The sequence below is a fragment of the Labeo rohita genome, chromosome 13 (assembly GCF_022985175.1).
Source record: "Labeo rohita strain BAU-BD-2019 chromosome 13, IGBB_LRoh.1.0, whole genome shotgun sequence".
Lineage (NCBI taxonomy): Eukaryota > Metazoa > Chordata > Actinopteri > Cypriniformes > Cyprinidae > Labeo > Labeo rohita.
In genome coordinates this window covers 9451820-9476957 of record NC_066881.1, presented here as the reverse complement: position 1 = coordinate 9476957, position 25138 = coordinate 9451820, and the positions used below count along the sequence as shown (strand labels likewise).

Genomic DNA, 25138 nt, shown 5'->3' with positions numbered 1-25138 from the left:
TCGTTTATGCTAAAAAGATCATGTTCCATGATGATATTTTGTAAATTTTCTACTATAAATATATCAAAAATTAATTTTTGATAAGTAATATGCATTGCCAAGAACTTCATTTGGACTACTTTAAAGGTGATTTTCTCAATATTTGGATTTTTTGCACCCTCAGATCCTAGATTTTCAAACAGTTGTATCTCTGCCAAATATTGTACTATCCTACAAACCAACAAACCATACATCAATATGAAGCTTATTTTTTTTTTTTTTAAAAAACCCTTATGACTGGTTTTGTGGTCCAGGGTCACATATTTTTAATGAAATAAAAGCCCACTTAAGAGTACTTAAAGTGCGCTTTCATGACCGTCTTAATACACTTAAGTACACTTTAAAAAGTGCATTTTGTAATAATGTTAAAATAAAAGTTATACTTTTAAGTACATTATAAATCATTTTATTTTTTAAAGTGTAGTGTTTTAATATTACATTTAACGTTAATAGATTTCAAATGTACTAACTTTATCATTACAATTTTAAGTATGCACGTATATACAAGTTCCAATAGAAATAACATTTAAGTGTATTTTAGTTTGCCATATTTGCTTGTCAGCACATTCAGCAGTACACTTCAACCTTATTTCAAAGATAATAGAAGTAATTATGAAATTACATATAAAGATGTACTTACGGTAAGTGCTACTTAAGTGGGTTAAAAAAGGGGGTTATACTGTGTTTTATAGTGGTCTTATTACTGTGTAATTACACATTTAAGTACTGAGTAATATGAATTAACTGCATGTACTTACTATATGTTTAGGTTTTGGTTTGAATTATTGCATGTAATTATGCATATTGTATCGTTATTATTACACTCCCAGCGACTGAGTTGTTTTGACCCAGCAGTTGGGTTAAATGATTAAAATGTATATATTATTTATTCAACTTACTAATAAATGATCATTTGGCAACACTTTACAATACAATTCATTAATTAACATTTATTAATAAACTATTCTTTTTTAAATGTATTATTTAATTATTATTTATTCAACTTATTAATAAACGTTCAATTGGTAACACTTTTACAATAAGGTTCAATAGTTAACATTAGTTAACATGAACTAAGAATGAACAATACTTCTACAGCATTTATTAATCATAGTTCATGTTAATTTCAGTATTTACTAACGCTTTATTAAAACCAAAAGTTGTGTTTGTTAACATTAGTTAATGCACTGTAAACTAACTAACAATGAACGACTGTATTTTTAACAACTAACATTAACAAAGATAGCGTGATGTATTGTTCATTGTTCGTTTATGTTAGTTAATACATTAACTAATGCTAACAAATGACACCTTAATGTAAAAAGTTACTGTTCATTTATTGTACATATTAAGAAATGCGGTTACACGTTATTTCAAGGTGTCGTTGTTACAGTGTAACTATATATTTAAGTACTCAATGGTAATAGTTAACTACATGTACTTACTACATGGTTAGAGTTTGGATTAGGGTTTGGCGAAGGGTTGCTTGCATGTAATTAAGCATAATTAATTGTTATTATAATAGTAAGTACATGTAAGGTGTACCAGTGACACCTTAAAATAAAGTGTTACCATAAATGTTAATTTCCAACTTATTTTGGGTTGATTTTAAGTAAGAAATGTAGTCATTTTTAAGCAATAGTTGAGTTAAATAAAACTACTCAGAAGGCAGGGTTAAACATTTAACACAACCGCTGGGTAAAAACAACCCAGTCACTGGGTTTGTCCATATTTCACCCAGTGCTGGGTTGGTTTTTCAACCTAGCATTTTTAGTGCATGTAACACATAACAATGACACTCTAAACTTCAGCTAACTGAATTCGATATGAATTTAAACTATAATGTGTTTATATTATAATTTAATTCACAATTAATAATAATTTTATTCAACTAGGAAAAACTGTGCAGGAATTGTTTGGATTGTTAGTTAGGCGTTACTTACCAGAATAAAGCCAAACTGAATACTAATATAATGCATAAATAGCCATTTGAATATTAATTAACCTAAAAAAATAGCTAAGTGGCAGCAGAAAAGGAGTCATTTTAGATTTTGCTTATTATGGAATTATTTAATTCAATTAAAACACATGCACGATCAATCATTCATATGAAGACACAGAGAACATAGCCGATTTTAATTTCACACCGACTTAAATTTATAGAAAACAGAGGCCTTTTTTATTTAAAACATGCCTTGAGCATAAGTGCTTATTAGCACTGCATGGAAAAATACTCTGTCCAGTGAAGTGCAGGAAGGTTTTCATGGTGCAAGGTTGATTTTATCACGTAATTCCTCTTTTTGAATGTATGAGGGTGACAGCCTGCGCCTAAACCTGTTGCTATATCAGATGCAAACATTTCACTAGCAAGTTCCTAAAAATGCGAGCGAAAGCAGGGTTCTTTTTATCACATCTGACACACATATGCATGCACAAACATATGCTCTCACCCACCCGCTGTGGAAAGTGGTTAATGCGCATGTAGCTCTCCCGCACCGCATAAGCTATTCATAGGCGTTTTCAGCACCTCGAATGGAGCATAAACGAAAAATAATTGTACTAGCAAAGCGTTATGTTCATTTATAGTGTCCTCACCATTAATGCAATCCCTTGCTAAAGTGCAATGTTGTGATAAGTTGTAATTGAAGTGCAAACTGCATAAAAGACACTCCCTTATCACTAAAAGTATCACTATCGAGGCACTAAACAATCGGCACTTCCAGAGAGTTGCTTTGGAAATGGAAAAAAATCGAATTTAATCCCATTTAGAATTAGCCATTGATGTTTGTGAGGTTTGCCTGTTACGTCGCTCTGTTCTATGTAGAGCTCTTTTGTTTGTCCTTGTCTGTGGCTTTTGACACTTGCTTCCCAAAATGGGTAAATTAGGATGTGTGACAAACGTTATACAAAGTAAAAGCTCCTCTTCCCATCCCCAGTTTAGTCACAACTTCCCCAAAAGATCCATGAGAGACCGAATCATGACAACAAGCCTAGTTCCCTCTGCCAAACTCAGGTCACATCACACTGGTTAAATCATCATATCATATAAGCAAGAAAGCCTGTCAGTGGATCTGTGTGTGTGTGTGTGTGTGTGACAGAGAGGAAGAGATACATCCTTTTATGGGTGTTAATGGGAGATTGCATTCCTGTATTGACTGTACGTTATTAACTACCGTAATTCATGCCCACGTTGACACTGAAATCCATAAAAAGTCAATGTGAAGTGCAGTTTACAAATTGTTTTACTTAATGAAAGTGAAACAGAATATTCAAAAGGAAAAAATATAGGCTGGCCTACTGGGAATTAACTGGATTGAGAAAATACTAATACACCAAAGTACAAAAGCTGTCACTGGGACAGTTCCCTTTTCCAAAAAGCATGTATGTGTATCATTTAGGCACACTTTGGGTAATAAAATGTACATTAAGGTACTAATCTGAATACTTTAAAGCTAAATTACTTTTGTACCTTTTTTCTGAGAGTGTATGAAGGATTTATGACGTAGCTGAAAAGGAAAGTTGTCACAAAGTTATACTTATATTTTAATAAGAGTCTTACGTAGAATTATGTCCACCAATGAATAGCGCACTTAAAGACCAGGACCACACATTAAAAATGAAAACTGCTTTGACTTCATCATGTGATGATGTTCTTTTCTATTTAGCTATTTGATTAATCTTCAGTCCTCTTCTTAGTCATTACATACGATTATACTGGAAACTTGATCACTTGCTGTAAAACTCAAGACAATTATTTCCCATCTATTTTGGAAACACAGTAACAAGTGTGTCTGTGCTCTTCTAACTGTCATAGAGTAACCTGAACACAAAAAACTGTTTTGTCTGCCGGTACTCTCCAGTTCAATCACGTGCTTCGGTTGCTGATCCCTGTAGTGTGAATGCATAAAATGAAAAAGAAAAACTGTTTCACTTGTTGTGCTTAACAATTCCCTGTCTGTGCTTCCCTTTCTGTCACTTCTCCATAACTCTTGTCCTTTTTTTCGGTTGGGCCGGCTCGGGCGCTGAAGCTTCCCCTTTTCCCTTGGATTCCCATATTTCATTATTTCTGCTTGTTCCTCTTGAGTCTGTACAAACAGAGGCTGAAGCATGGGGAAATCAGCCTGGCACCACAGTGTGTTAACCACAGGACCTTTACCCTGAGTTCTAACTGCCTTAAAAGACTGTTCAAAAGACTGTTTACTTAATTAGGCTGAACATGGGCATCTGAACAGTGATCTAGCTTATAATTAGACATTACAGAGTTTAATCTAAATACTTAACAGAGTTTCTTTTTTACTTGATTGTGTGCTCCTTTTTGCATGCTTCTGTAGGCTTGTGAGTCTATGTGTGTGTGTGCATGTGTTTACCACGGTTTGTTGGTCTGGTTTACACCGCTGAGAGTCCTCAGTTTCACAGTGCTTCCTGTGTCTCTGTTTCCTGTTTATCAGTCATTTGTTTCAGAGAAGTGTGATGGTGAATGAGATGGTAAGATGTTTGAGAGCAGGCAATTTCATAGAAGAAGACTGGATCATTTATAAAGTGGAATATTAATCCAGTAGTGCTTTTTTACTTAAAGCAAGTTGGAAGCTTTTACCCAGTCATTAAATAAACACACATCTTATGTAAATGTCTTATCTCTATATTACATATTAGTAAATTATATTTACAGTTGAAGTCAAGTTTACATACACCTTGCAGAATCTGCAAAATGTTAATAATTTTACCAAAATAAGAGGGATAATACAAAATGCATGTTATTTTTTATTTAGTACTGACCTGAATAAGAGATTTCACATAAAGGGTGTTCACATATAGTCCACAGGAGAAAATAATAGGTGAATTTATAAAAAAAATACCCTGTTCAAAAGTTTACATACACTTGATTCTTAATACTGTGTTCTTACCTGAATGATCCACAGCTGTGTGTTTTTTTTATGTGAAGTGATAGTTGTTCACAAGTTCCTTGTTTGTCCTGAACAGTTAAACTATTCTTCAGAAAAATCCTTTAGGTCACACAAATTCTTTGGTTTTTCAACATTTTTGTGTATTTGAACACTTTCCAACAATGACTGTATGTTTTTGAGATCCATCTTCTTACACTGAGGACAACTGAGGGACTCATATGCAGCTATTACAGAAGGTTCAAACGCTCACTGATGCTCCCGAAGGAAACACAATGCATTTAGAGCCGGGGGTGAAAACTTTTCAAATTTGAAGATCAGGGTAAATTTAACTTTTTTTATTTCTGGGAAGCATTTAAGTATCTTCTAAAGGGCAGTACTACATAAAAAAAAAGATATTTATGCAAAATAAGAAAAATGTACACAGCTTCATTCTTTTCAAAAGTCCCCCCCCCGCCCCCCCCCCAATCTTAATGCATTTTTTTTTCCTTCTGGAGCATCAGTGAGCATTTGAACCTTCTGTAACAGTTGCATATGAGTCCCTCGGTTGTCCTCGGTGTAAAAAGATGAATCTCAAAATCATACAGTCATCACTGGAAAGGGTTTAAATACATAAAAACGCTGAAAAACCAAAGAATCTGTGGAACCTGCAGGCAGTTTAACTGTTCAGAACAAACAAGAGAAAAACAGCTGTGGAATCAAGTGTATGTGAACTTCTGTCTAAGTTTACTCGGCTGCAAAAAAAAAAAAAAAAAGTAGTAACTAGCTGCTTACATTTCTGTTCAACAAATGCAGTTAATGTTCTGTATGTCAAGTGAATGTTTCAAAAATGTGTTTAATGCAAATAAAGTTGATGTTTTGCACATACACACACACACACAAACTGCTAATCAAAGGCTGAAAGAAAGAAAGCAGTTGCTTTGCAGGTGCACTTTTTGCTGTAGAACATTATCATGGTAAAAGATGGCGGTGTTAGTTAGTCAGAGAAAATAACCACCCAGCCTGCCACTGTACTTAACAGGCCCACTACCCTCTTTTCCAGCCTGTAATATAAAAGTTGAGGCTCGGAGTGACGAGGAAAACGGGCTGGCCTGTGAGATGAATGGAGAGGAGGAGGAATGTGCAGCCGAGGACTTGCGTGTGCTCGATGGCTCAGGGGCCAAAGTGAACGGCTCCCACGCAGGCCCTGACAGCAAGCCGGCCGCCTACCCCACGGCCGGGGGCATCCGCCTCCCCAACGGGAAGCTGAAGTGCGATATCTGTGGGATGGTTTGCATTGGGCCCAATGTGTTAATGGTGCACAAGCGAAGTCACACTGGTAAGCACACCTGCCATCTACTCTTCCCTCCTTATGCTATCACTCACAGCTCACAGGGCGCAGGGCTGGGTAGGTTAATCCGCACATAGACAGAGACACTGGATGCTGGATGTGTTTTAAACATAACCATCCTTTTAGCAGAAGCTAGAGTAGAGCAAACAAACTGTGTATGGCTTGACTTGAATGGATGATGTTAACTTGATGTAAATGACTAATAAAATTACAATTACAGCATTTATTACTTGCACAATTATGTGCATCCAAAATGTAAATTCAGTCATTGTTTGCTTACTTTCATGTCGTTCCAAACACGTATGACTTGGTTTCTTATACGGAACACAAAAGAAGATATTTTAAAGAATCACACACTTTTGGTTACCATTGACTTCCATTGACTAAAAACCTGAGACATTTCTCAAAATATCTTCTTTTGTGTTCCACAGACGAAAGAAAGTCATACAGGTTTGGATTGACAAACAGTAAGGGTGAGTAAATGATGACAGAATTTTCCCCTTTTGGGTGAACTACCTATTTTCTAATTATAATGATGTGTGTATATGTTTTTGTCTTTTAAAAGAGGTTTGAAAATGTGACATTTTGTTTAGATTTCTTTATAAGAGCCCAAATGTATCAACTAACCGAGCAAAAGTCTCTCTCAAATGACAATTACTTCAGTATTAGTTATTTTCTCCCTTTGTCAAATTGATATTCCACTGTGATGAAGCCAAACCAGTGGGTGAGAACATTTCTCAAAAAGGCACTTAACTTCCTCACTTGACAAACTAATGAAACTCAAAATGGAAGAAAGGAACAGTGGGCTAATGTAAATTCAGAAAAGAACGTATAATAAAAGATATAATGAAGTGCTTCCTATTTAAATCGAAATATTCGCAGGAGGTACCGTGCTCCTGAAATGCCTTTTTAATGAGTTTCTTTTTCCGTCTTTTTGCTGCTTCACTGGTGACTCTTATTTTATAGGGCTTTTGAAGAGAGCGCTGTATTAATAGCGTTCTCGGAGAATGCCACAACATTCGGAGGAGCTGGATATTGGTTTATTCCAGGGGCGCTGATCAGGAAGACTGGCTCTCAAACACAAAGTGTTTCCTTCACTTTATTTAAATGAGCTCTGCATTTGCATTGTGATGGGCCGCTCTTATTTTAGAGCTGAAGAAGAGGAAAAAATGAGATTTTCAGATCAAATTGACCCAGGCAGTGGTGCATTACGAAACTGGCAGGCAGCGTCTGAAAGCCTCTTGTTCGATCAGGGCGCCAGTCGGCGCGCCGAGCCAGGCAGCGCGCGCAAAGCGGAGAGCGGCGCTCACGTGCGAGATTCCGCCCGCGTGTTTGATTGAGCTTTGGCGCGAGGCGCCGCGTTGTTGCAGATGTAACAGCGCGGTGGAGCCGTGTAGGACACTGACCCCGCATTCACAGCGTAATAGCGCTACAGCGGCGGATGCTTTGCTTTCCCAGGGCCCGTATAGTGTCTCAGACGCTCGCCATTTACATGGCCATTTGTCGCTGCCGTTCTATGTTCAAAAGAAAGACGCTTTGACAGAACTACAGGTGTATATACAATACTGCTATACAGGTTAAAGCACAACGAGTCGTTCCGAATGCAAGTTACCTTATCACACAACGGGCCCAAAAGGTAGTATTTGAACTTTTAAGCCGCACTTTATGCAATTACTTTTAACCGATAGGTTCCGAAGCAGCTTCAGTGGATGAAGTCCATTTTAAGTCACGTTTAAACTCAAGTGACATTTACTTATATAAGGCTTTATACAATACAGATTGTGTAAGCAGCTTTGCAGGAATAAAAGGAAATGTTGCAGAATTCGATAATTATGAAACATTTCAGCCATAAAGCAGCTCTACAGAAGACAATATGAATTCAGCTAAAGCTAGTTTTGTGACCCTGGACCACAAAACCAGTCAAAAAGGTCATTTTTCTTTAAATTGAGAATTATACAGCATCTGAAAGCTGAATGTATGTTATTAGGATAGGAAAATATTGCAAAAAAAATAAATAAATAAAAATAAAGTTTTGATACATTTACAGTAGGAAATTTACAAAATATCTTCATGGAACATGATCTTTACTTAATATCTTAATGATGTTTGGCATAAAAGAAAAATTGATAATTTTGACCCACACAATGTATTTTTGGCTATTGCTACAAATATACCCATGCTGCTTATGACTTTTACAGTTTTGTGGTCCAGGGTTTTTGGTCTTTTACACAGATGCACGGCCATATTGGCGATAGATGTAAACAACAGCATGGATTGCACAATTAAATGTACTACTGAATACACTGTTCTGCTAATTTATGCTGTCTAAATCATGGAAAAATATAGAGAATGACTTAGTAAGCAGGAAAGGGCGCAATATTTTGACATACTTAACAGTAAAGATACATACAAGCAGAATTAATTAAGATATTAGTGTAATATTTCACCTGCCTGACCGGAAATTAAAAGAAAAACACGAATATGGTCAAGATTCTTGCCCTGGAAATCCTGGTTCAGTTTAGCCAATCACAAACGCCTTTTGTTCCTAGTTTTTTGCACTCATTTAGTACATTTGTTATTACTTTTGGCAGTCTATAGTTACAGCCCAAAACATGACAATAACTGACTAATTTCAGCAGCAATAATAAAAAAAATTGCTAGTTTCGTTTGGTTCAGTGGCCAACTGATAACGTGTCGTGAAAAAACTCTCTCTGCATCTCTAATTAAGGCAATAGTGTTTTTATTCAGTTCAGTCGATGTTACAAAGTTAGTGTCATTATCCATCTAATTTCAGTTAATTTTTGCTCTCATCTGATAATCCTGAATATTATTTGTCATTTTAAAAAAACTTTCACACAGGTGTGCTACATATTCTGCTAGCATTTGATGTGTGCAAATGTCTTAATTTTGAACAGTACATTTACTGTTTGATCATTTACAACCTAAAAAATCCTCTGGTTTAATATACTGTTACCGACTGCAATGAAACTCATCCTTTTTAAAGTGTGGTTTAAGTGTCCAAATACATTTTGGGACCACTAGAAAGAAGAGCACGCTGAAAAATCTAGTTCCTTAATCATTATGCATGACTTGCAGCATGTAGTAATTTAACATGAAAATGTCTTAATTCCAATACATGAGTTATACGTTATCTTTCTTTCTTCTAGGGGAAAGGCCGTTCCAGTGCAGCCAGTGTGGTGCTTCCTTCACTCAGAAGGGTAACCTGCTCCGACACATCAAACTGCACTCCGGCGAGAAACCTTTTAAATGTCACCTGTGCAACTACGCTTGCCGCCGCAGAGATGCCCTCACCGGACACCTGCGCACACACTCGGGTAAATGCCTCTGTCACCTAAATGATTCAAACATGCCTTTAATTTCTTCATTAACTCAAACATGCACTGATTCATTCACGTGTGCCAGTACAGAAAACAAATGTTATCAAGTGAGACTATACTGTAGTGAAAACTAAATGTTTTTATTTTGGATTTACAGTTGGAAAACCTCATAAATGTGCATACTGTGGGCGCAGTTACAAGCAGCGGAGCTCGCTGGAGGAACATAAGGAGAGATGTCACAACTACCTGCAGTGCATGGGTCTTCAGAATAGCATTTATACAGGTTTGTGAATTACAGAACACCAGAGCTTTCTCTCAAAGTTTTGTCTATGTTTATGTAGATGGAAATGCTACTAATCTAGTATCACGGCCTAAATGTGGTTTATTTCACTATAATGAATGTAAAATAAGTATTAGTGGAAGCTCAACTACCACTGACGTTCTGGTGGTACTTAATGGTGACACTGCCCATAAATTGCCACAAAGTTCAGCAACATGTGCATAACTCCCAAAGCTTAAAAAAGTGTCTTAAAAAGCTTAGAGTAAGGGATAGGGATGTGTGCCACATCTTAACTGCATGATTGAAGGAACATCATCCATTATTATAGTTAGCATCATGTCAGAGGATGAGTTCAGGTTAGGTACGGACATTTGAATCTTATCCGTGGTTTCTTTGTCTTGCTTTCCATAGTGAAGGAAGAGAACAGCCAGAATGAGCAGAGGGAGGACATGCCTGCATCTGAGAGAGCCTTGGTGCTAGACAGGATAGCTAACAATGTAGCTAAGCGTAAGAGCTCTATGCCACAGAGGTTTGTGGGTAAGAGTTGAAGTTTGCTTTCATTATACAGTATATCTCGTAGATCATCCAGATATCACTGTCAAAATGGATTTATGCTTCTGACTAAAAGAAATAAGACACTGCAGAAACAATAACAGGCAGCTCCCTTTTTGTTTTCTTTTTAACAAGTTGACATTACAAAATCAGGAAAGGAAACACGATAATGGCATGTAACATTTATTTTTATACATTCTTATATAATTGCATTTGCATCTTTTATAGAAATAGCTCATGGAGTGCTATTAGATTAACTTGATCTGTTGCTAAGCCAATATCTCTGCTTTTCATGTTGGCATTTTACTGAAGATTATTGTAAAAATGAAAAGATATTTGAGGCACCATTTTAGGTTTCTCAGACTGCTACACTGGAAGAACCCTCTGGAGGACTTGTAGGCACTTTTGGCATCTATGTTTCCTTTAAGAACCTTTAACAACCATAGAACCTTTTCACTGAAAAGGCTCTCTATAGTGGAAAATGTTAATTACACTATAAAAAAATTGTTTTTTTTTTAAGGACTGTTTGCTCAAAGGTTCTTAGGGTAACCCAAAATGCTTCTTCTATAAGATCACTGCGAAAGCCCCCATTTGGAAGCGGCATTTTTAGGAGAGTACTTTTTAAGAGAGTATCTTTTTCCAGTATCTCAAAACTTTTAGAAACCATTATACCAGCTAACAAAAATATCTTGATGTTTACATTAAGTTTGCATCTTTTCTGAATGTTTTCTCCGACCGTACAAAATGGAACCTGATCTCATGGCGAAAACGTACCTTTGGGAACTTTTTCACAAGACCCGAAATACGTACCGCCATGTACGTTTCATGACATATTTGATGTGAAATGTTCACTGTGTGGCACTAAAAGAGTGTTAGATTTTTTCCCTGGAACAGATGAACGTACATATAGTATGTTTTATGTGACGTTGTTTTTGTACATGTCACTTTTGAGTGGTGCTATAACTCTAATGCTCTGACGTTTTAAAATAACGTAACATCTGCACTACAGAAAAGCGAGTTTGACGTAAAAATGCAATCATAAATATGCCATTTAAGCTTGTTTTTTGATCTGTCATCTTTCAGTTCTTTCATAGTGAGTCATGTTTTTCACGGGATTCATTTCCAAGGATTCCGCATCCTAAATCCAATTTTATGCAGACTGAGCTAAAGGCGAAATATATGAAGCTGTAATCATAACTGCGTGTGAAAACAATTACAAGTGCTTGCTGTTTTACCACCTCTAGTGTTAAATTCTGTTGGAAACTGCAGTGAAATGTACTTATTGGTACATATTTTGTCTTGTGAAAAAGTTCCAACAGACACGTTTTCGTCATGAGATCAGGTAGTCAAAATGTCATGTTTTTAAAATGTTTTCTCTTGGTCACTGGAACATTCTATTTTATTATTTTGGAAACATGGAATGTTACATTTTAATGTTATTTTTGAATGTTCTGTGAATATTCAGAAACAAGTAGTTACAGTTAAAAAATGCTAGACGAACATTGTTTCAGAAAAAAGTTGAACTATGAACGATGTAGAAATAATGTTTTTGTGCTAACATTTTGGGAACATTTTTAAAGATTTCATGTAACTAACTCCATTTAGTTTCTCAGTGAACTGTCTGTTTTGAAATGGTACCTTGTAGGGTTGTGCCAACAGACGATGCCATTGTCCGTCTCTGATGGCTGACAGACATCATGACGTTGAGCCGTCATCGTGATTCCTCCCTGTAACCCGCTGAATCCGAATATGAAATCAAATCTCCTTTTCGGAAAGGAAATGACGTTTACTATGGAACCCCTAAAGGAAATAAATACGAGATTGGAGAAAAAAAATCTATACTTTCTCTTGCAATTATATCGTTGCGGAATTGTACAGTAAAAAAATTGCGGGCATCAGGGAGCTGTTAACAAAAATATGTTAATGTTAACATTAAGTTTGCGTCTTTTCTGAATGTTCTCCAACTGTTCAAATTTAAACCTGATCTAATGACGAACACGTACCTGAGGGAACTTTTTCGCAAGATGCGAAATACATACCATCAAGTACGTTTCGTGACATATTCGATGTGAAATGTCCACTGTGTGGCGGTAAAAGAATTTGATTTTTTCCCTGGAACAGATGAACGTACATATAGTATGTTTCATGTGACGTTCCGAATCTGAATTCGTAGCCGAATCCGAATATGAATCAGAATCCCCTTTTCGAAAAGGAAATTACGTGTACTACAGAACAAAGGGAATAAATACGAGATGGGAGAAAAAAATTCCAATACTTTCTCTCACAATTATATTGTTGGGTAATTATACTGTATATAAATTGCAGGCATCAGGGAGTCACTGTTAAACACTGAAATTGCTTTTGAATGCACTCACACTTTTTACTTTCACCTTCAAGATTTGTAATATCACACATACTCTGTGTATACTACGGAGTGGCAGTACTTACCACACATTTTACAAGATTAGATGTTTGTCACTGGTGCTCAGGATCTGCAAATCATTCACCATCAACCTATCTGTCATCTCTCCTTACTTTTTTTATGTGGCAAATAAGTAAACAGCAAGCAAGCGGCAAACCACATCCATTTAGTGGCTCAATAGAATGTTTTATTCATTTTCGGTGCCTTTCCGAATATGGATTCACACTTCTGGCACATCCCTAACACCTCCTGATGTCATCATCCATCGCCCAAGCCTAGTACCTATAAGTTCTCCAAAGGGTTGCATTGTCTTTTCATTTCCACAGTAATAGTTTACAATATTATAAAGACAAGAAAAACATCAGAGATTTGTGCCTACCACTAATGGTTCAGTAAAGTGTACTGATGCACCAGTTTTCATTTTACATTTCACACATTTCAGATGAGTTAAAGCTTTTCTCTTTCGGCTTTCTTCCACAGGAGAGAATCGTTTGTCGGAGCTGTCTTTCGAGGGTGGCTCAGGTGAGCTCATGCAGCCTCATGTCATTGACCAGGCCATCAACAGTGCGATTAGCTATTTGGGAGCAGAGTCCTTGCGGCCTCTGGTTCAGACCTCCCCTGGCTCCTCCGACATGGTGGTCAGCCCTATTTACAACCTCCACAAGACACAATCAGCTGAAGGCAATGGCGTGTCTGCTAAAGACAGTGCCGCGGAGCATCTCCTTCTGCTGTCCAAGTCTAAATCGGCCTCCGTGGAGAAGGACGGCTCACCCAGCCCCAGCGGCCAGGACTCCACTGACACCGAGAGCAACAATGAAGAGCGGGCAGCCGGGGGAGGCAGTGCGGCGTCCGCAGGTGGTCTCATCTACCTGACCAATCACATGGCTCCAGGTATGCGGAACGGAGGTCTGCCAGTGGTAAAAGAAGAGCAGCAACGGCATTTTGAGGCCTTGCGGGCAGCAGGGATGGAGCTGAGTATGGCTTCGTCAGAGGGCTTTAAGGTGCTGAGTGCAGAGGGAGAAGAATTGAGGGCGTACCGCTGCGTCCATTGCAGAGTTTTGTTCCTGGACCACGTCATGTACACCATCCACATGGGATGCCATGGCTTCCGAGACCCCTTCGAGTGCAACCTGTGTGGTTACCGCAGTCAGGACCGCTATGAGTTCTCATCGCACATCACACGTGGAGAGCACCGCTACTGAGTGAACACACAGAGACGTTCCACATACACTTGACTTGATACATTTTCACACAAGTACACGACATATTCAACATTTCAGATTTTTTTAGACACTGTCCGAACACTGGAAGTTTCATGTAACATTGACTTTTCTTGTACATAGAGTTGCCTATATATTTCACTGTCTTGTTTATTTTTCTACAATGTTGTGACCTATATGTAGACTTTAAAAAAAGAACTGTAACTGAAAATAGAAATTAAGTGAAAGTACATTTTTAAGTCATCCTGTGTAAAAGTGACATTTTTGCTGCCCTAAAGTTACTAAAATGAACAAAAATGCTAGTTATAGAATATTATTTGCAATATAAGTGATGTAAATTCATATATATCTCACTTTCCTGTGTTCCAACTGTTCACTTTTCATTTTAAATATATATTCTATTTTTTATATTAAGCAGCCTAAAGTTCATATCATTTTATAATTTATTACAATGAGATTGTCACGATTTGTCCATTTTACATGTAATATGACTCTTTTAAAATGCTCCCCTGTATATTGTACCAAATATATGGCAGTACATATTGTGCCTGTTTTTTATGTTTTTATTTTACAGCTTTTTTCTGCTTGTTTTATATTGTATTTAAAAATACAGTTTGAAAGCTCGTACATATTTACATCAACATCCTACAATATATATGCTTGCAAAAAAATAAAAGATTTTACATTTGTTCAACCGCTGATAATGTGTCAAGTTTTGTAAAGGTAATATTGTTTAACATGTAAATGAATTTATAGAATTAAGTTTATATTCATACATCACAAACATAGTGAAATAATTAGTTCAGAACTAATTATTAATCCTAACATTATGCAGAACGGAAGTTAGAGCATCACACTTGCAGATAATCACTTTTTATAAACAGCTGAGCTAACTAATCATCATTTCTAAGGTGTTGACAACAATTGACTTAAAATGATTTTAAAGTATTTGCAGTCAGGCAGTAATGGACATTTGTAAGAGTGTGCAACGGTCAAAGGGAGACGGAGTAAACTGAAGAGATCAGATCTGTCAAGAGAGCATGAGTGAGCCCGACCCAAGAGCTCACCAGCTCTTCACAACAACATGCGTGTCCAGATGGCTGTTGTGTGATTGGGTAGAAACGGGAAGCAGCTGTGGCCAACGCAGAGCCCCCACGCTTCAGTGGGACCTAACCGTGGAGAGAGCGCATTTGCATGAGAGGGATAATCTGGCCAGCACCCCCTCACACCACCCCATCCCCATCAGCCTTAATCCCGAATCTCACTTCTCTTTTCCGCTTCGACTTATGATAGTACAGCGCAAATAGACCCCACCCATTCAGAGAAACTTTAAACATGACAAAACCAAGTAATCAAAGACAAAAATAAACTGGTCAGACAGATAAATCAGTGCCACTTGTGTTTCAAAATCTGCTGCTACATTTAACACTGGGAGTAAATATACTTATTATGAAAAAGAAGAAAAAAGGAAAAGAAAAGGAAAAAGAAAGAAAAAAAAAAGAACACACCAGAGGCTATTTCTTGTCAGAGTGAAAGTAAGAAAGAAAGAAAGAAAGAAAGAACGCATCAAAGGCTATTTTATTGTCACAGTGAAAGGAGGAAAGTAAGAAAGAACGAACGAACAAACAAATGAAAGAATGCACCAAAGGCTACTTTTAAGGCAAAGGGAAAGAAAGAAAGAAAGAAAGAAAGAAAGAAAGAAAGAAAGAAAAAAGGATGCACCACAGGCTATTTTACTGTCGCAGTGAAAGGAGGAAAGAAAGAAAGAAAGAACGAACAAACAAACAAATAAATTAAAGAACGCACCAAAGGCTATTTTCTTGTCAGAGTGAAAGAAACATAGAATGAATGCACTAAAGGCTATTTTACTGTCCGAGTGAAAGAAGGAAATAAAGTAAGAAAGAAAGAACGAACAAACAAACAAATGAAAGAACGCACCAAAGGCTATATTACTGTCACAGTCAAAGAAGGAATGAAAGTAAGAAAGAAAGAATGAACAAAAAAAAATGAAAGAATGCACCAAAGGCTATTTTTATGGCAAAGGGAAGGAAAGAAGGGAAGGAAAGAAAGAAAGAAAGAAAGAAAGAAAGAAAGAACATACGCACCAAAGGCTATTTTCTTGTCAGAGTGAAAGAAAGTAAGAAAGAACGAACAAACAAACAAATGAAAGAACACACCAAAGGCTATTTTTATGGCAAAGGGAAGGAAAGAAAGAAAGAAAGAAAGAAAGAAAGAACGAACAAACAAACAAATGAAAGAACACACCAAAGGCTATTTTTATGGCAAAGGGAAGGAAAGAAAGAAAGAAAGAAAGAAAGAAAGAACAAACAAAGAATGCACCAAAGGCTACTTTTATGGCAAAGGGAAAGAAAGAAAGAAAGAAAGAAAGAAAGAAAGAAAGAAAGAAAGAAAGAAAGAAAGGAAGAAAGAACAAACAAACAAACAAATGAAAGAACGCACCAAAGGCTACTTTTATGGAAAAGGGAAAAAAAGAAAGAAAGAAAGAAAAACTGAACGCACCAAAGGCTATTTTACTATGACAGTGAAAGAAGGAATGAAAGTAAGAAAGAAAGAATGAACAAAAAAAATGAAAGAATGCACCAAAGGCTATTTTTATGGCAAAGGGAAAGAAAGAAAGAAAGAAACAACCAAAGGCTATTTTACTGTCACAGTGAAAGGAGGAAAGAAAGTAAGAAATAAAAAACGAACAAACAAACAAATAAAAGAACACACCAAAGGCTACTTTTATGGCTAAGGGAAAGAAAGAAAGAAAGAAAGAAAGGCCGCATCAATGGCTATTTTTATGGCAAAGCGAAAGAGAGTGAGTGAATGAATGAATGAATAAACGAATGAATGAATGAACCACCAAAGTTTACTTTCATGGCAAAGCAAAAGGAGGAAAGAAAGAAAGAAAGAAAGAAAGAAAGAAAGAAAGAAAGAAAGGCTATTTTCTTGCCAGAGTGAAAGGAAAGAAAGAAAGAAAGAAAGAAAGAAAGAAAGAAAGAAAGAAAGAAAGAAAGAAAAAGAAAGAAAACAAAACGAATGAAAGAATGCACCAATGGTTATTTTTATAAGATTTTTTTCAGATGTTTTAGTGTTTTTTCCTGACATTTAAACACATTTCACTACTATAAAATAACTAATTATCTAAAAATGTAAATGCAAAGGTTAGTGTTAGGTGTAGATATAGTGTCGATAAAAAGGCTGTGGAGGAATTGTGTGTGCCTGTCCTCCTGTAGTCCAGCTGCAGGCTACCCTGCTGTTCTGACAGCCTTCCACCGCTCCTCAGGGATGGACTTACTACTTGCACTGCTGGCTAATTTTACAAAGTTTCAACACTCCAGCCAACAACACAACCCTAAAATATTCATTAAGCCGCTTGACAAAAAGATGAAAAATAAATGACACCCTTTTTTCATGGGCTTCCAGTTTTTCTAAGATTGTTTCATGAAAATTACATGACTGATTCATTTCATGTGAGCACAATCTATAATCGGATGCAGAGACAACCCAAGAGTCAGAGTCTAGAATTGAATTAGACTGTTAAATCCCACTCGCCTTCTGAGGTGTATTAACAGTTCAGCCTGACTTCCTGTAAGAATGGTTTTGCAGTTGAAAGCAGCAACCAAAATCAATCAGCCATCTCTCTTTCAATTTTCCCAGACTGCAGTCATCAGCTTTCACGTAACACAGAGCTTGCGTTTCACTCCAACACAAATCACTCGTACTTTGACAATGAAGATGTTATGCTAATGCATAGGCATAAAAACAACAAACAGAAAGAAATTTCAGGGAAGCTAGTCTCACCGGACTAAAAATGCATCTAAAATTCAAACAAACTGCATCATTCTGAGCTTTACAAAAAAATGATTTATATTTTGTAACTTGACCAAAACCATTCATGTTCAAATTCATTCATTCATTACTTTGTGATTTGGCCTGGGTGAGTTTCCTCATCACTGGACCAGTAACTTTTATTCCTCATGCCATCTGCGGCCACTCATTTAGAGCTCCACAATGCTCCTCTCCATCCATCAACAGTAAACGCATCAAACCACAGTTGTTATCTGCTTCTATAATGCATAATTTTTTATGGCTGTTGTCATCATCAAAGGCTCGTTCTAAGACCTGGAACTCCTCTGGTTTATGAAAACAGCAATTCTGATGGTTTCCCTTCAACTTTGAAAAAAGAAAACAACATAAAAATAGATTCTGCTGTTCTGAAAAGAAAAAAAAAGACTGAACACTGATCGGATGCACAGTTCTCCACAGGCACAATGTGCAACTGAAAAAACTAAACCAACCATACTGTCCTCTAGCAGGACGATGAGGAGCCCATCTTTAAAACCCCTTCCAAGGCACGAAACAATTCCTCTGGTTTACCAGATGTGGTCCGAGACCACACTGGCTTAGCAACAGGAAGAGCACTGCAAGAGTTGATCTGTGGGTAACTCTTATCATGAGACCAGAATGCCTGCAGTGTTGCCCAACTTCCCCTCCAAATCCATTCACCAAGGCACAACACAATGGGAGAGTTGGCCCTAAGGTGTCTAACGCTCTGTCTATACAGGAGCGAGAGCAGGTAAACATGGAGAGCTGTTGAATTCATTCAGCGCACACTGAAGGTAGGGCGGGCTGAGCATTGTACTAGCTGACAGTTCCCTTTTGGATAAGTGCATTCAGAAGGCAACAACCTCAACAAAACAACGACTCAAGACCCCATGTTCCTTTTTAGTGCAAACTTGGCACATTTCCTCTGTATTACAAGGAAAAGAGTTGCAGCTCCACTCTGTGATGCAACTGTTTTCAGGAAGACACTACTGCGGTATGCTAATTTTGAGGCAAGGCATAGAGTAAAAAGCTCTGTTTTACAAAATCTTAAGTGGTGTTTTGAGTCAACCCTCTCTGACTTGCATGGATATCTTAATATGAAACCTTGCAGAAATGTCACTGTTTTCCCGCAATCGTTTCACAGCTCTCTGAAAGGGATGTTCATGAAAAAGATGAAGAAAGAAGACCCAAAACAAATCAACAATTTATTTCAAGAAATGAACCCAACATCATAGTCACGTTAACATAAAACTCAATTAATACAATCAGAACACATACGGTCAGCGACCGCAGCCAAACGTCTTGTTCCACTCTTCATACAGCTCCAAATCTTTAGAGGAGACGCTTGGCCGAACTGTTTTGAGAGCCTCCTGGAAGTCACCGTAGAGTATCGGCCGAACCTGTTCTGCCGAAATGGTAGCAATGTCACTAAGACGAATGCTTCGGATGGGGCCTAAGGCTGCTTCGCGACACAGCTGTGTCATATCTGCCCCTGAAAACCCCTCTGTGCCCTGCACCACTTTCTCCATCTCATCAGCTCCCAACTGGCTTTTTTCACGGGACATGAGGTTAGTCACTATCTGCCGGCGAGCCTCAGCCTCTGGGAGAGGGATGTACAGTCGCTTGGCCAAGCGACGACGAGCTGCTTCATCAATCTCTTGTGGCCTGTTGGTGGCACCAACCACAAGGATGCGATCTTCTGCTGAGGTGGCAGCTCCATCCAGCTGGACAAGAAATTCGGTCTTGATCCGACGGGAAGAGTCGTGCTCTCCGTCTGTGCGCTGAGAAAGAAGGGAATCGATCTCGTCGATGAAGATGACGGCAGGTTGGTGGCACCGAGCAATGGCAAAGAGCGCCCGTACCATCTTCTCTCCCTCTCCAACCCACTTCGAAGTAAGCGACGAAGCGCTGATGCTGAAAAAAGTGGCTCCCGACTGGCACGCTATGCACTTCCCTATGAGGGTTTTACCGGTGCCTGGAGGACCAAATAGAAGAATGCCTTTAGGTGGACCTCTTAGACCAGTAAATATATCAGGTCTCAACATGGGCCACACTACAATCTCTTTGATTGTGGCTTTGGCAAACTCAAGGCCGGCAATATCATCCCAAGCTACTGGGGGGCCATGGTCCATGATCTCACTCATGATGAGTTCAACGATTTTAGGCTCAAAGTTCTTTAGTCGCTCATCAACAGGTTGCATATCTTGTGGTGCGTTTTCCTTCGAGCTGCCCTCTTCCTCTTGCTTTGGCATGGGAGAGACGAATTTGGAGGATGCCCCACGAGACCGGTTTGCCCCAAGGCATTTCTTGGTGATTGCAGCAACGCTGGCCGCGGAGCCTCGCTGACCCTGCTGGGAATGCTTTTTTTGCTGGTCAACGATGAACTGCTCTCGTGCTGATCTAAAATTAGTGCTGACACCATCCTCTCCTCTCCGTCCCCTCCCTCGTGGTTCCTGCTCGCCTTGTGATGGGAATGAGCTTCTGTTGCTTTCAGTTCCTGAGCTGTAGAAGTTCTTCCTCTTGGAGGGGTTTGTGGAGGAAAAGAACACAGGCTGATTATGCACATTGGATCCACTTATGCAACCCACGCTAGAGAGAGACACACTAGCATTGCCTGTGGAACTGAAATTGTTATGGCCAAACATAGGCGTAGATCCTGTTGGAGCTTTTGGAGCACTTTGTGCCAGGGTTATACGCGGTGAGGCTTCTTCAAGTCCTCTGGCCCACTCTGCAGCACCGCTAAGTGGGTTACTGACCCCCCTTCCCATCTCAGCTCTAGGTGCGGGCCCAAGAGCCAGTGGCTCTCGTTTTAATCCGGAAGGAGGACCAGAGAGAGCGTTGCCTTTCTCCCCTCCCTTGCTGACTTCACCCCCGACAGTGATGTTAACATCTGCCGGATCTACCGGGAGAGTGTCTTCTTTAGACCCGGCCCGCATCATCCTTTGCACGCACGGCAGGTTGAACACATTCTCGAGCGTTAGGGACGACTCCCATTTGTCGCTATGGTTTTTTTGATTGCGGGCCAGGTGTAGGGCACTGTCTGCATAGTTGTTTAGCCCTGTACTTGGGTCGTCTGAGTCCAGGACCGCAGCATAGCGCTCGGAGTAGGTCCTGAGCAGGCTGGCAGCTCCGGCCGGAGAGAGCTCAGCACTCGCCCATGCATACTGAATGGACAGGACGTGTGCCCGATAAGCATCGGCCGTCTGTTCAGGTGTACAGGAGCCAGACGAAATGTCAAAGGACCTCCTCTGCCACTCGTCCAGGTGTGCTCTGCTCATGCCTGGCCTGCTCCAGCCTGCACAAGAAATGGGCACAGGATCAATTAATAATGGATAAAAGTAGAGAAGTGCCACACAACAGTAGCATGGAAGTTCTTGTAGGGCTGAGCATTATAACAAATATTTATGAAAATTTTAGAATGATATAAAAGGTGATATAAAAAAATAAGCAACATTTTGAATATCATCATTAAATTGAATGCATTGAGGTAGCACATTTTCCTAAAGTGAGACTTTTGAGAACACTAAGGCAGAAATGTTTTGATAGCGTCTCTAATTTAAACTGCAGTTACCAAAAGTGTTACAGTCAGTTTGATTCATCTGATTAAGTTCTGTGAAATCCGTTTAAACTGTTCTAGTGTGAATCAACTCAAAACTGATTAATTTGCATTATGACTAAAATAAAAGTAACAGCGTAATACTGCAAAATGTTATTACAATATAAAATAATGGTTTTTATTTTAATATACTTTAAAAAATATATATTAATAAAATTCCTATTATGCAAAGCTGAATTTTCATCAGCTGTTACTCCAGTCTTAAGTGTCACATGATCCTTCAGAAATCATTTTAATATGCTGATATATTATTAGAAACACAAATATTTTTTTGGAACTTGTGATTCTTTTTAACAGGATTCTTTGATGAATAACAAGCTAAAAAGAACAGATTTATTCAAAATATAAATCTTTTCTAACTATGTAAATCTGTGCTATCACTTTTTATTAATTTAACATACTTGGTGAATAAACATATTAATTTATTTCAAAAAAAGAAAGAATAAAAATGTACTGATCCCAAACTTTTGAACAATAGTGTATATTGTTAGAAACCCTTTCTACTTTAAATAAATGCTGTTTTTTAACCTTTATTAATCAAAAAATCCTGAAAAGTATCACAGGTCCCAAAATAATATTAAGCAGCACAACTGTTTCCAACATTGATAATCAATCAGCATATTAGAATGATTTCTGAAGGATCATGTAACACTTAAGACTGGAGTAACAGCTGATGAAAATTCAGCTTTGCATCACAGGAATAAATTATATTTATAAATTATATTAATAAAGTATATTAAAACAAAAAAATAATTTTGTAAAATAATTTTGCAATATTACTGTTGATTTTCTGTATTTTTGATCAAATAAATACATCCTTGAGTATAAGAGACTTAATTAAAAAACATTAAAAGTCTTATGGATCCCAAACGTTTGAGCAGCAGTGTATATGTATACACACACACACACACACACACACACACACAAACAAACACACATGTTTGTTTCTGTGAATTGTGGGGACTTTCCATAGACTTTTATAGTTTTTATACTGACCAAACAATATTGTCCATCCCCTAACCCAACCCTAACCCTACCCCTACCCCTTACAGAAAACATGTTTGCATTGTTACATTTTCAGATAAACATCATTTAATATTTTTAATCATCTTTTTACATGGTGGGGACCGCAGGCCCCACAATGTAGCAAGAACAAGTACACACACACACACAAACACACACACGTTTGCATGTAAATGAAAGTATCACTCTTCCCTGTGTTCAAGTACACGATTAACAGTGTGAACAAAATGTCTTGATCATTTTTAATGGTATACTACGTTTTGCATTAAATCATTTTTTTAAACATTTTTTCACAAGGCTACAATAACTGTCACAAAAGGTAAGTATCAAATGTCATCAAAAGGCTGAAATATATAAATATATATATATATAGCTCGGACCTACTATATATATATATATATACATATATATAAAGAGAGAGGGTAAGTGCAGTACCAGTGAAAATTTTAATATACTCTAAATTTTTTTCTCATGATCCGAAAGAGGTTTCATTCAAAAGATTTATCAAAACGTTTAAACTAGTTTTGTAGACAAATAAAAAATGCTTGTATATTCACATATAAGCATGATATTTGTTTACAAAACTGATGTCTTTGCAAAACTGTTATTTTTTCAAAAACAATTACGGTTTTAATTGAATGGGTTGGACAGTAAAAGCAAAAACAGTCAAGAGCAGAGCATAGACGGGACTTGATAATGAAGTGAAAAAAAAAGTCAAAACGTAAACCATAGATGTAAACTTCTTCAACAGTGTTTAAAAAGCATCCCACTGCATGCACCTGATGAATTTGGATAAAAGAATAAAGAGTAGAGGTCAAATATAAGATAACGTTAGATTTCATTTGTTGATCTGTACACGGGTCTTGTACCTCTGTTATTTAATTGTTTTAATGACTTATTTTAAATTATGAAATGTGGTGTTAATAAGGAATAAGCATGTGTGTACAAAAACTTGACTTGTACTTTTCTTACTATAATCAAGCAAACCCATACAAATGTTATTTGTTGACAAAAGTAATACAGGAAAGCAAACTTTCACATGAACCATATTATTTCACTAAACGATTTTACAATGTCTGAAGGGGTATTAACACTGAGCCTGTATGAATTGTGTGTGTATGACATTCAGAAAAACAGGACAATATCCAAACTCATAAGGTGAGTTGACAGCAGGAACACAAATCACAAATATATCTTTAAACACACTCCCGTGTTCGTTTTGTTTCGGGTGCGGAAAGTAAAAACCTACCTCTGGGTTAAACGTACTTCTTGCGTTAACGCTGTAAAGTTTAGAAATAGCTGAAAGTCTATACAGCGATGTAAAACAAAACAACCATAACTTTGACCAAAGCCCGCGCCTCCTGCATGATCTACGCCGATCTACGCAGCTTCCGGTCGCGCCATGCTAAGATCGCGAGCGCCATCGCCTGGCGTTACACACTTACTGCATGTACCACAGATTCATATTTTTCTTTTTTTTATGATATAGCTTATTAAAGAAGTCATTTAATTGTATGTTTAATTGTTCGTTTAAGTGTTCGTTTGATTATATTGATCTGTCATTCGTATAACACTGATGTCCCAGTAAATGAATAAATGGCAATATTAGTTCTGTTAACATATTAATTTAGCCTATTTAGCCTATGTTTTGACATTTTGACTGTGACGGGACCCTCCCAATAAAGTATGATTTTTGCCTATATTCTTTAGTCTTATTCTAGAGACCTTAATAGCACTAAAAAATAAACTTTATCAGACTTTATCATAACATTGTTCTTAAAATAGAGTTCTCAATGTTTTATATCTCTGCCACATAAGAAAAGAAACAGTTTCTAAATTATAGTTTTGACGTCGTAATTAACCATATTAATTATGATAGACTTAAAAGGAGATAAGTCATATTTACCACGTAAATTATTAAAGATATGGAGGTATAGAATAAATTATGACATAAAAGCCATTTCTATGAGGGGAAAAATCAAGGATATATTCATATCTATGACGTCAAAAACTCAAAAATGTCAAAAAGTCGATTATTACATAGTAATAAAGTTTGTTGCTAAATCATAATTAATCATATTAACCACAATGGACTTAAGACATAAAAATACATGTCACATTTACCACATAAACTGTGGTAAGTATGAAATAAATGATGGCGTAGCAAAAAAGCCATGTTTATGAGATGAAAAGTAGAAAATATTACACAAAAAGTCAAAATTAAGGAAAAAAATAATCTCTGACATGGCAAAAAAAAGTCCAAATTATTACATAGTAAGTCAAAAATATGACCCTGGACCACAAAACCAGTCTTAAGTAGCATATTTGTAGCAATAGCCAAAAATACATTGTATGGGTCAAAATTATTCATTTTTCTTTTATGCCAAAAAATCATTAGGACATTAAGTATTAAATATCATGTTCCATTGAGATATTTTGTAAATATATCAAAACTTCATTTTTGATTAGTAATATGCATGGCTAAGAACTTCATTTGGACAAATATAAAGGTGATTTTCTCAATATTTCGATTTTTTTGCACTTTTTTTTTTTTTTTTTTAATAGTTGTCTCGGCCAAATATTGTC

At 37.2% G+C, this 25138-nt stretch overlaps 2 protein-coding genes across 7 annotated transcripts in view; one reads left to right on the top strand and one right to left on the bottom strand.

Moving 5' to 3' along the window:
• ikzf1 (IKAROS family zinc finger 1 (Ikaros)) overlaps positions 1-14506 on the top strand; it is a 30171-nt gene extending 15665 nt beyond the window's left edge. The window contains exons 4-9 of one of the 6 annotated variants that reach the window (XM_051125745.1): positions 5983-6258; positions 6702-6743; positions 9438-9605; positions 9766-9891; positions 10300-10425; positions 13343-14506. In XM_051125745.1, coding sequence (XP_050981702.1) covers positions 5983-6258; positions 6702-6743; positions 9438-9605; positions 9766-9891; positions 10300-10425; positions 13343-14064 — 1460 coding nt within the window. In that variant the 3' untranslated portion in view covers positions 14065-14506. The remainder of the gene's footprint in view (positions 1-5982; positions 6259-6701; positions 6744-9437; positions 9606-9765; positions 9892-10299; positions 10426-13342) is intronic. The other 5 variants (XM_051125747.1, XM_051125746.1, XM_051125748.1 and 2 more) reach the window with 5 other exon arrangements.
• A 4599-nt stretch (positions 14507-19105) lies between these two features.
• fignl1 (fidgetin-like 1) lies at positions 19106-23929 on the bottom strand. The gene is made up of 2 exons (XM_051125181.1): positions 23802-23929; positions 19106-21208 (listed from the first exon to the last, which is right to left on the bottom strand). Exon 2 carries the CDS (start codon positions 21189-21191, stop codon positions 19194-19196), a length of 1998 nt encoding a protein of 665 aa, XP_050981138.1. The 5' UTR covers positions 21192-21208; positions 23802-23929; the 3' UTR covers positions 19106-19193.
• Positions 23930-25138: the final 1209 nt, after the last annotated feature.

Bases quoted from the DNA above. Each gene is read 5' to 3' on its own strand.
- fignl1 (XM_051125181.1), bottom strand. From the start codon at position 21,191: ATGAGCAGAGCACACCTGGACGAGTGGCAGAGGAGGTCCTTTGACATT.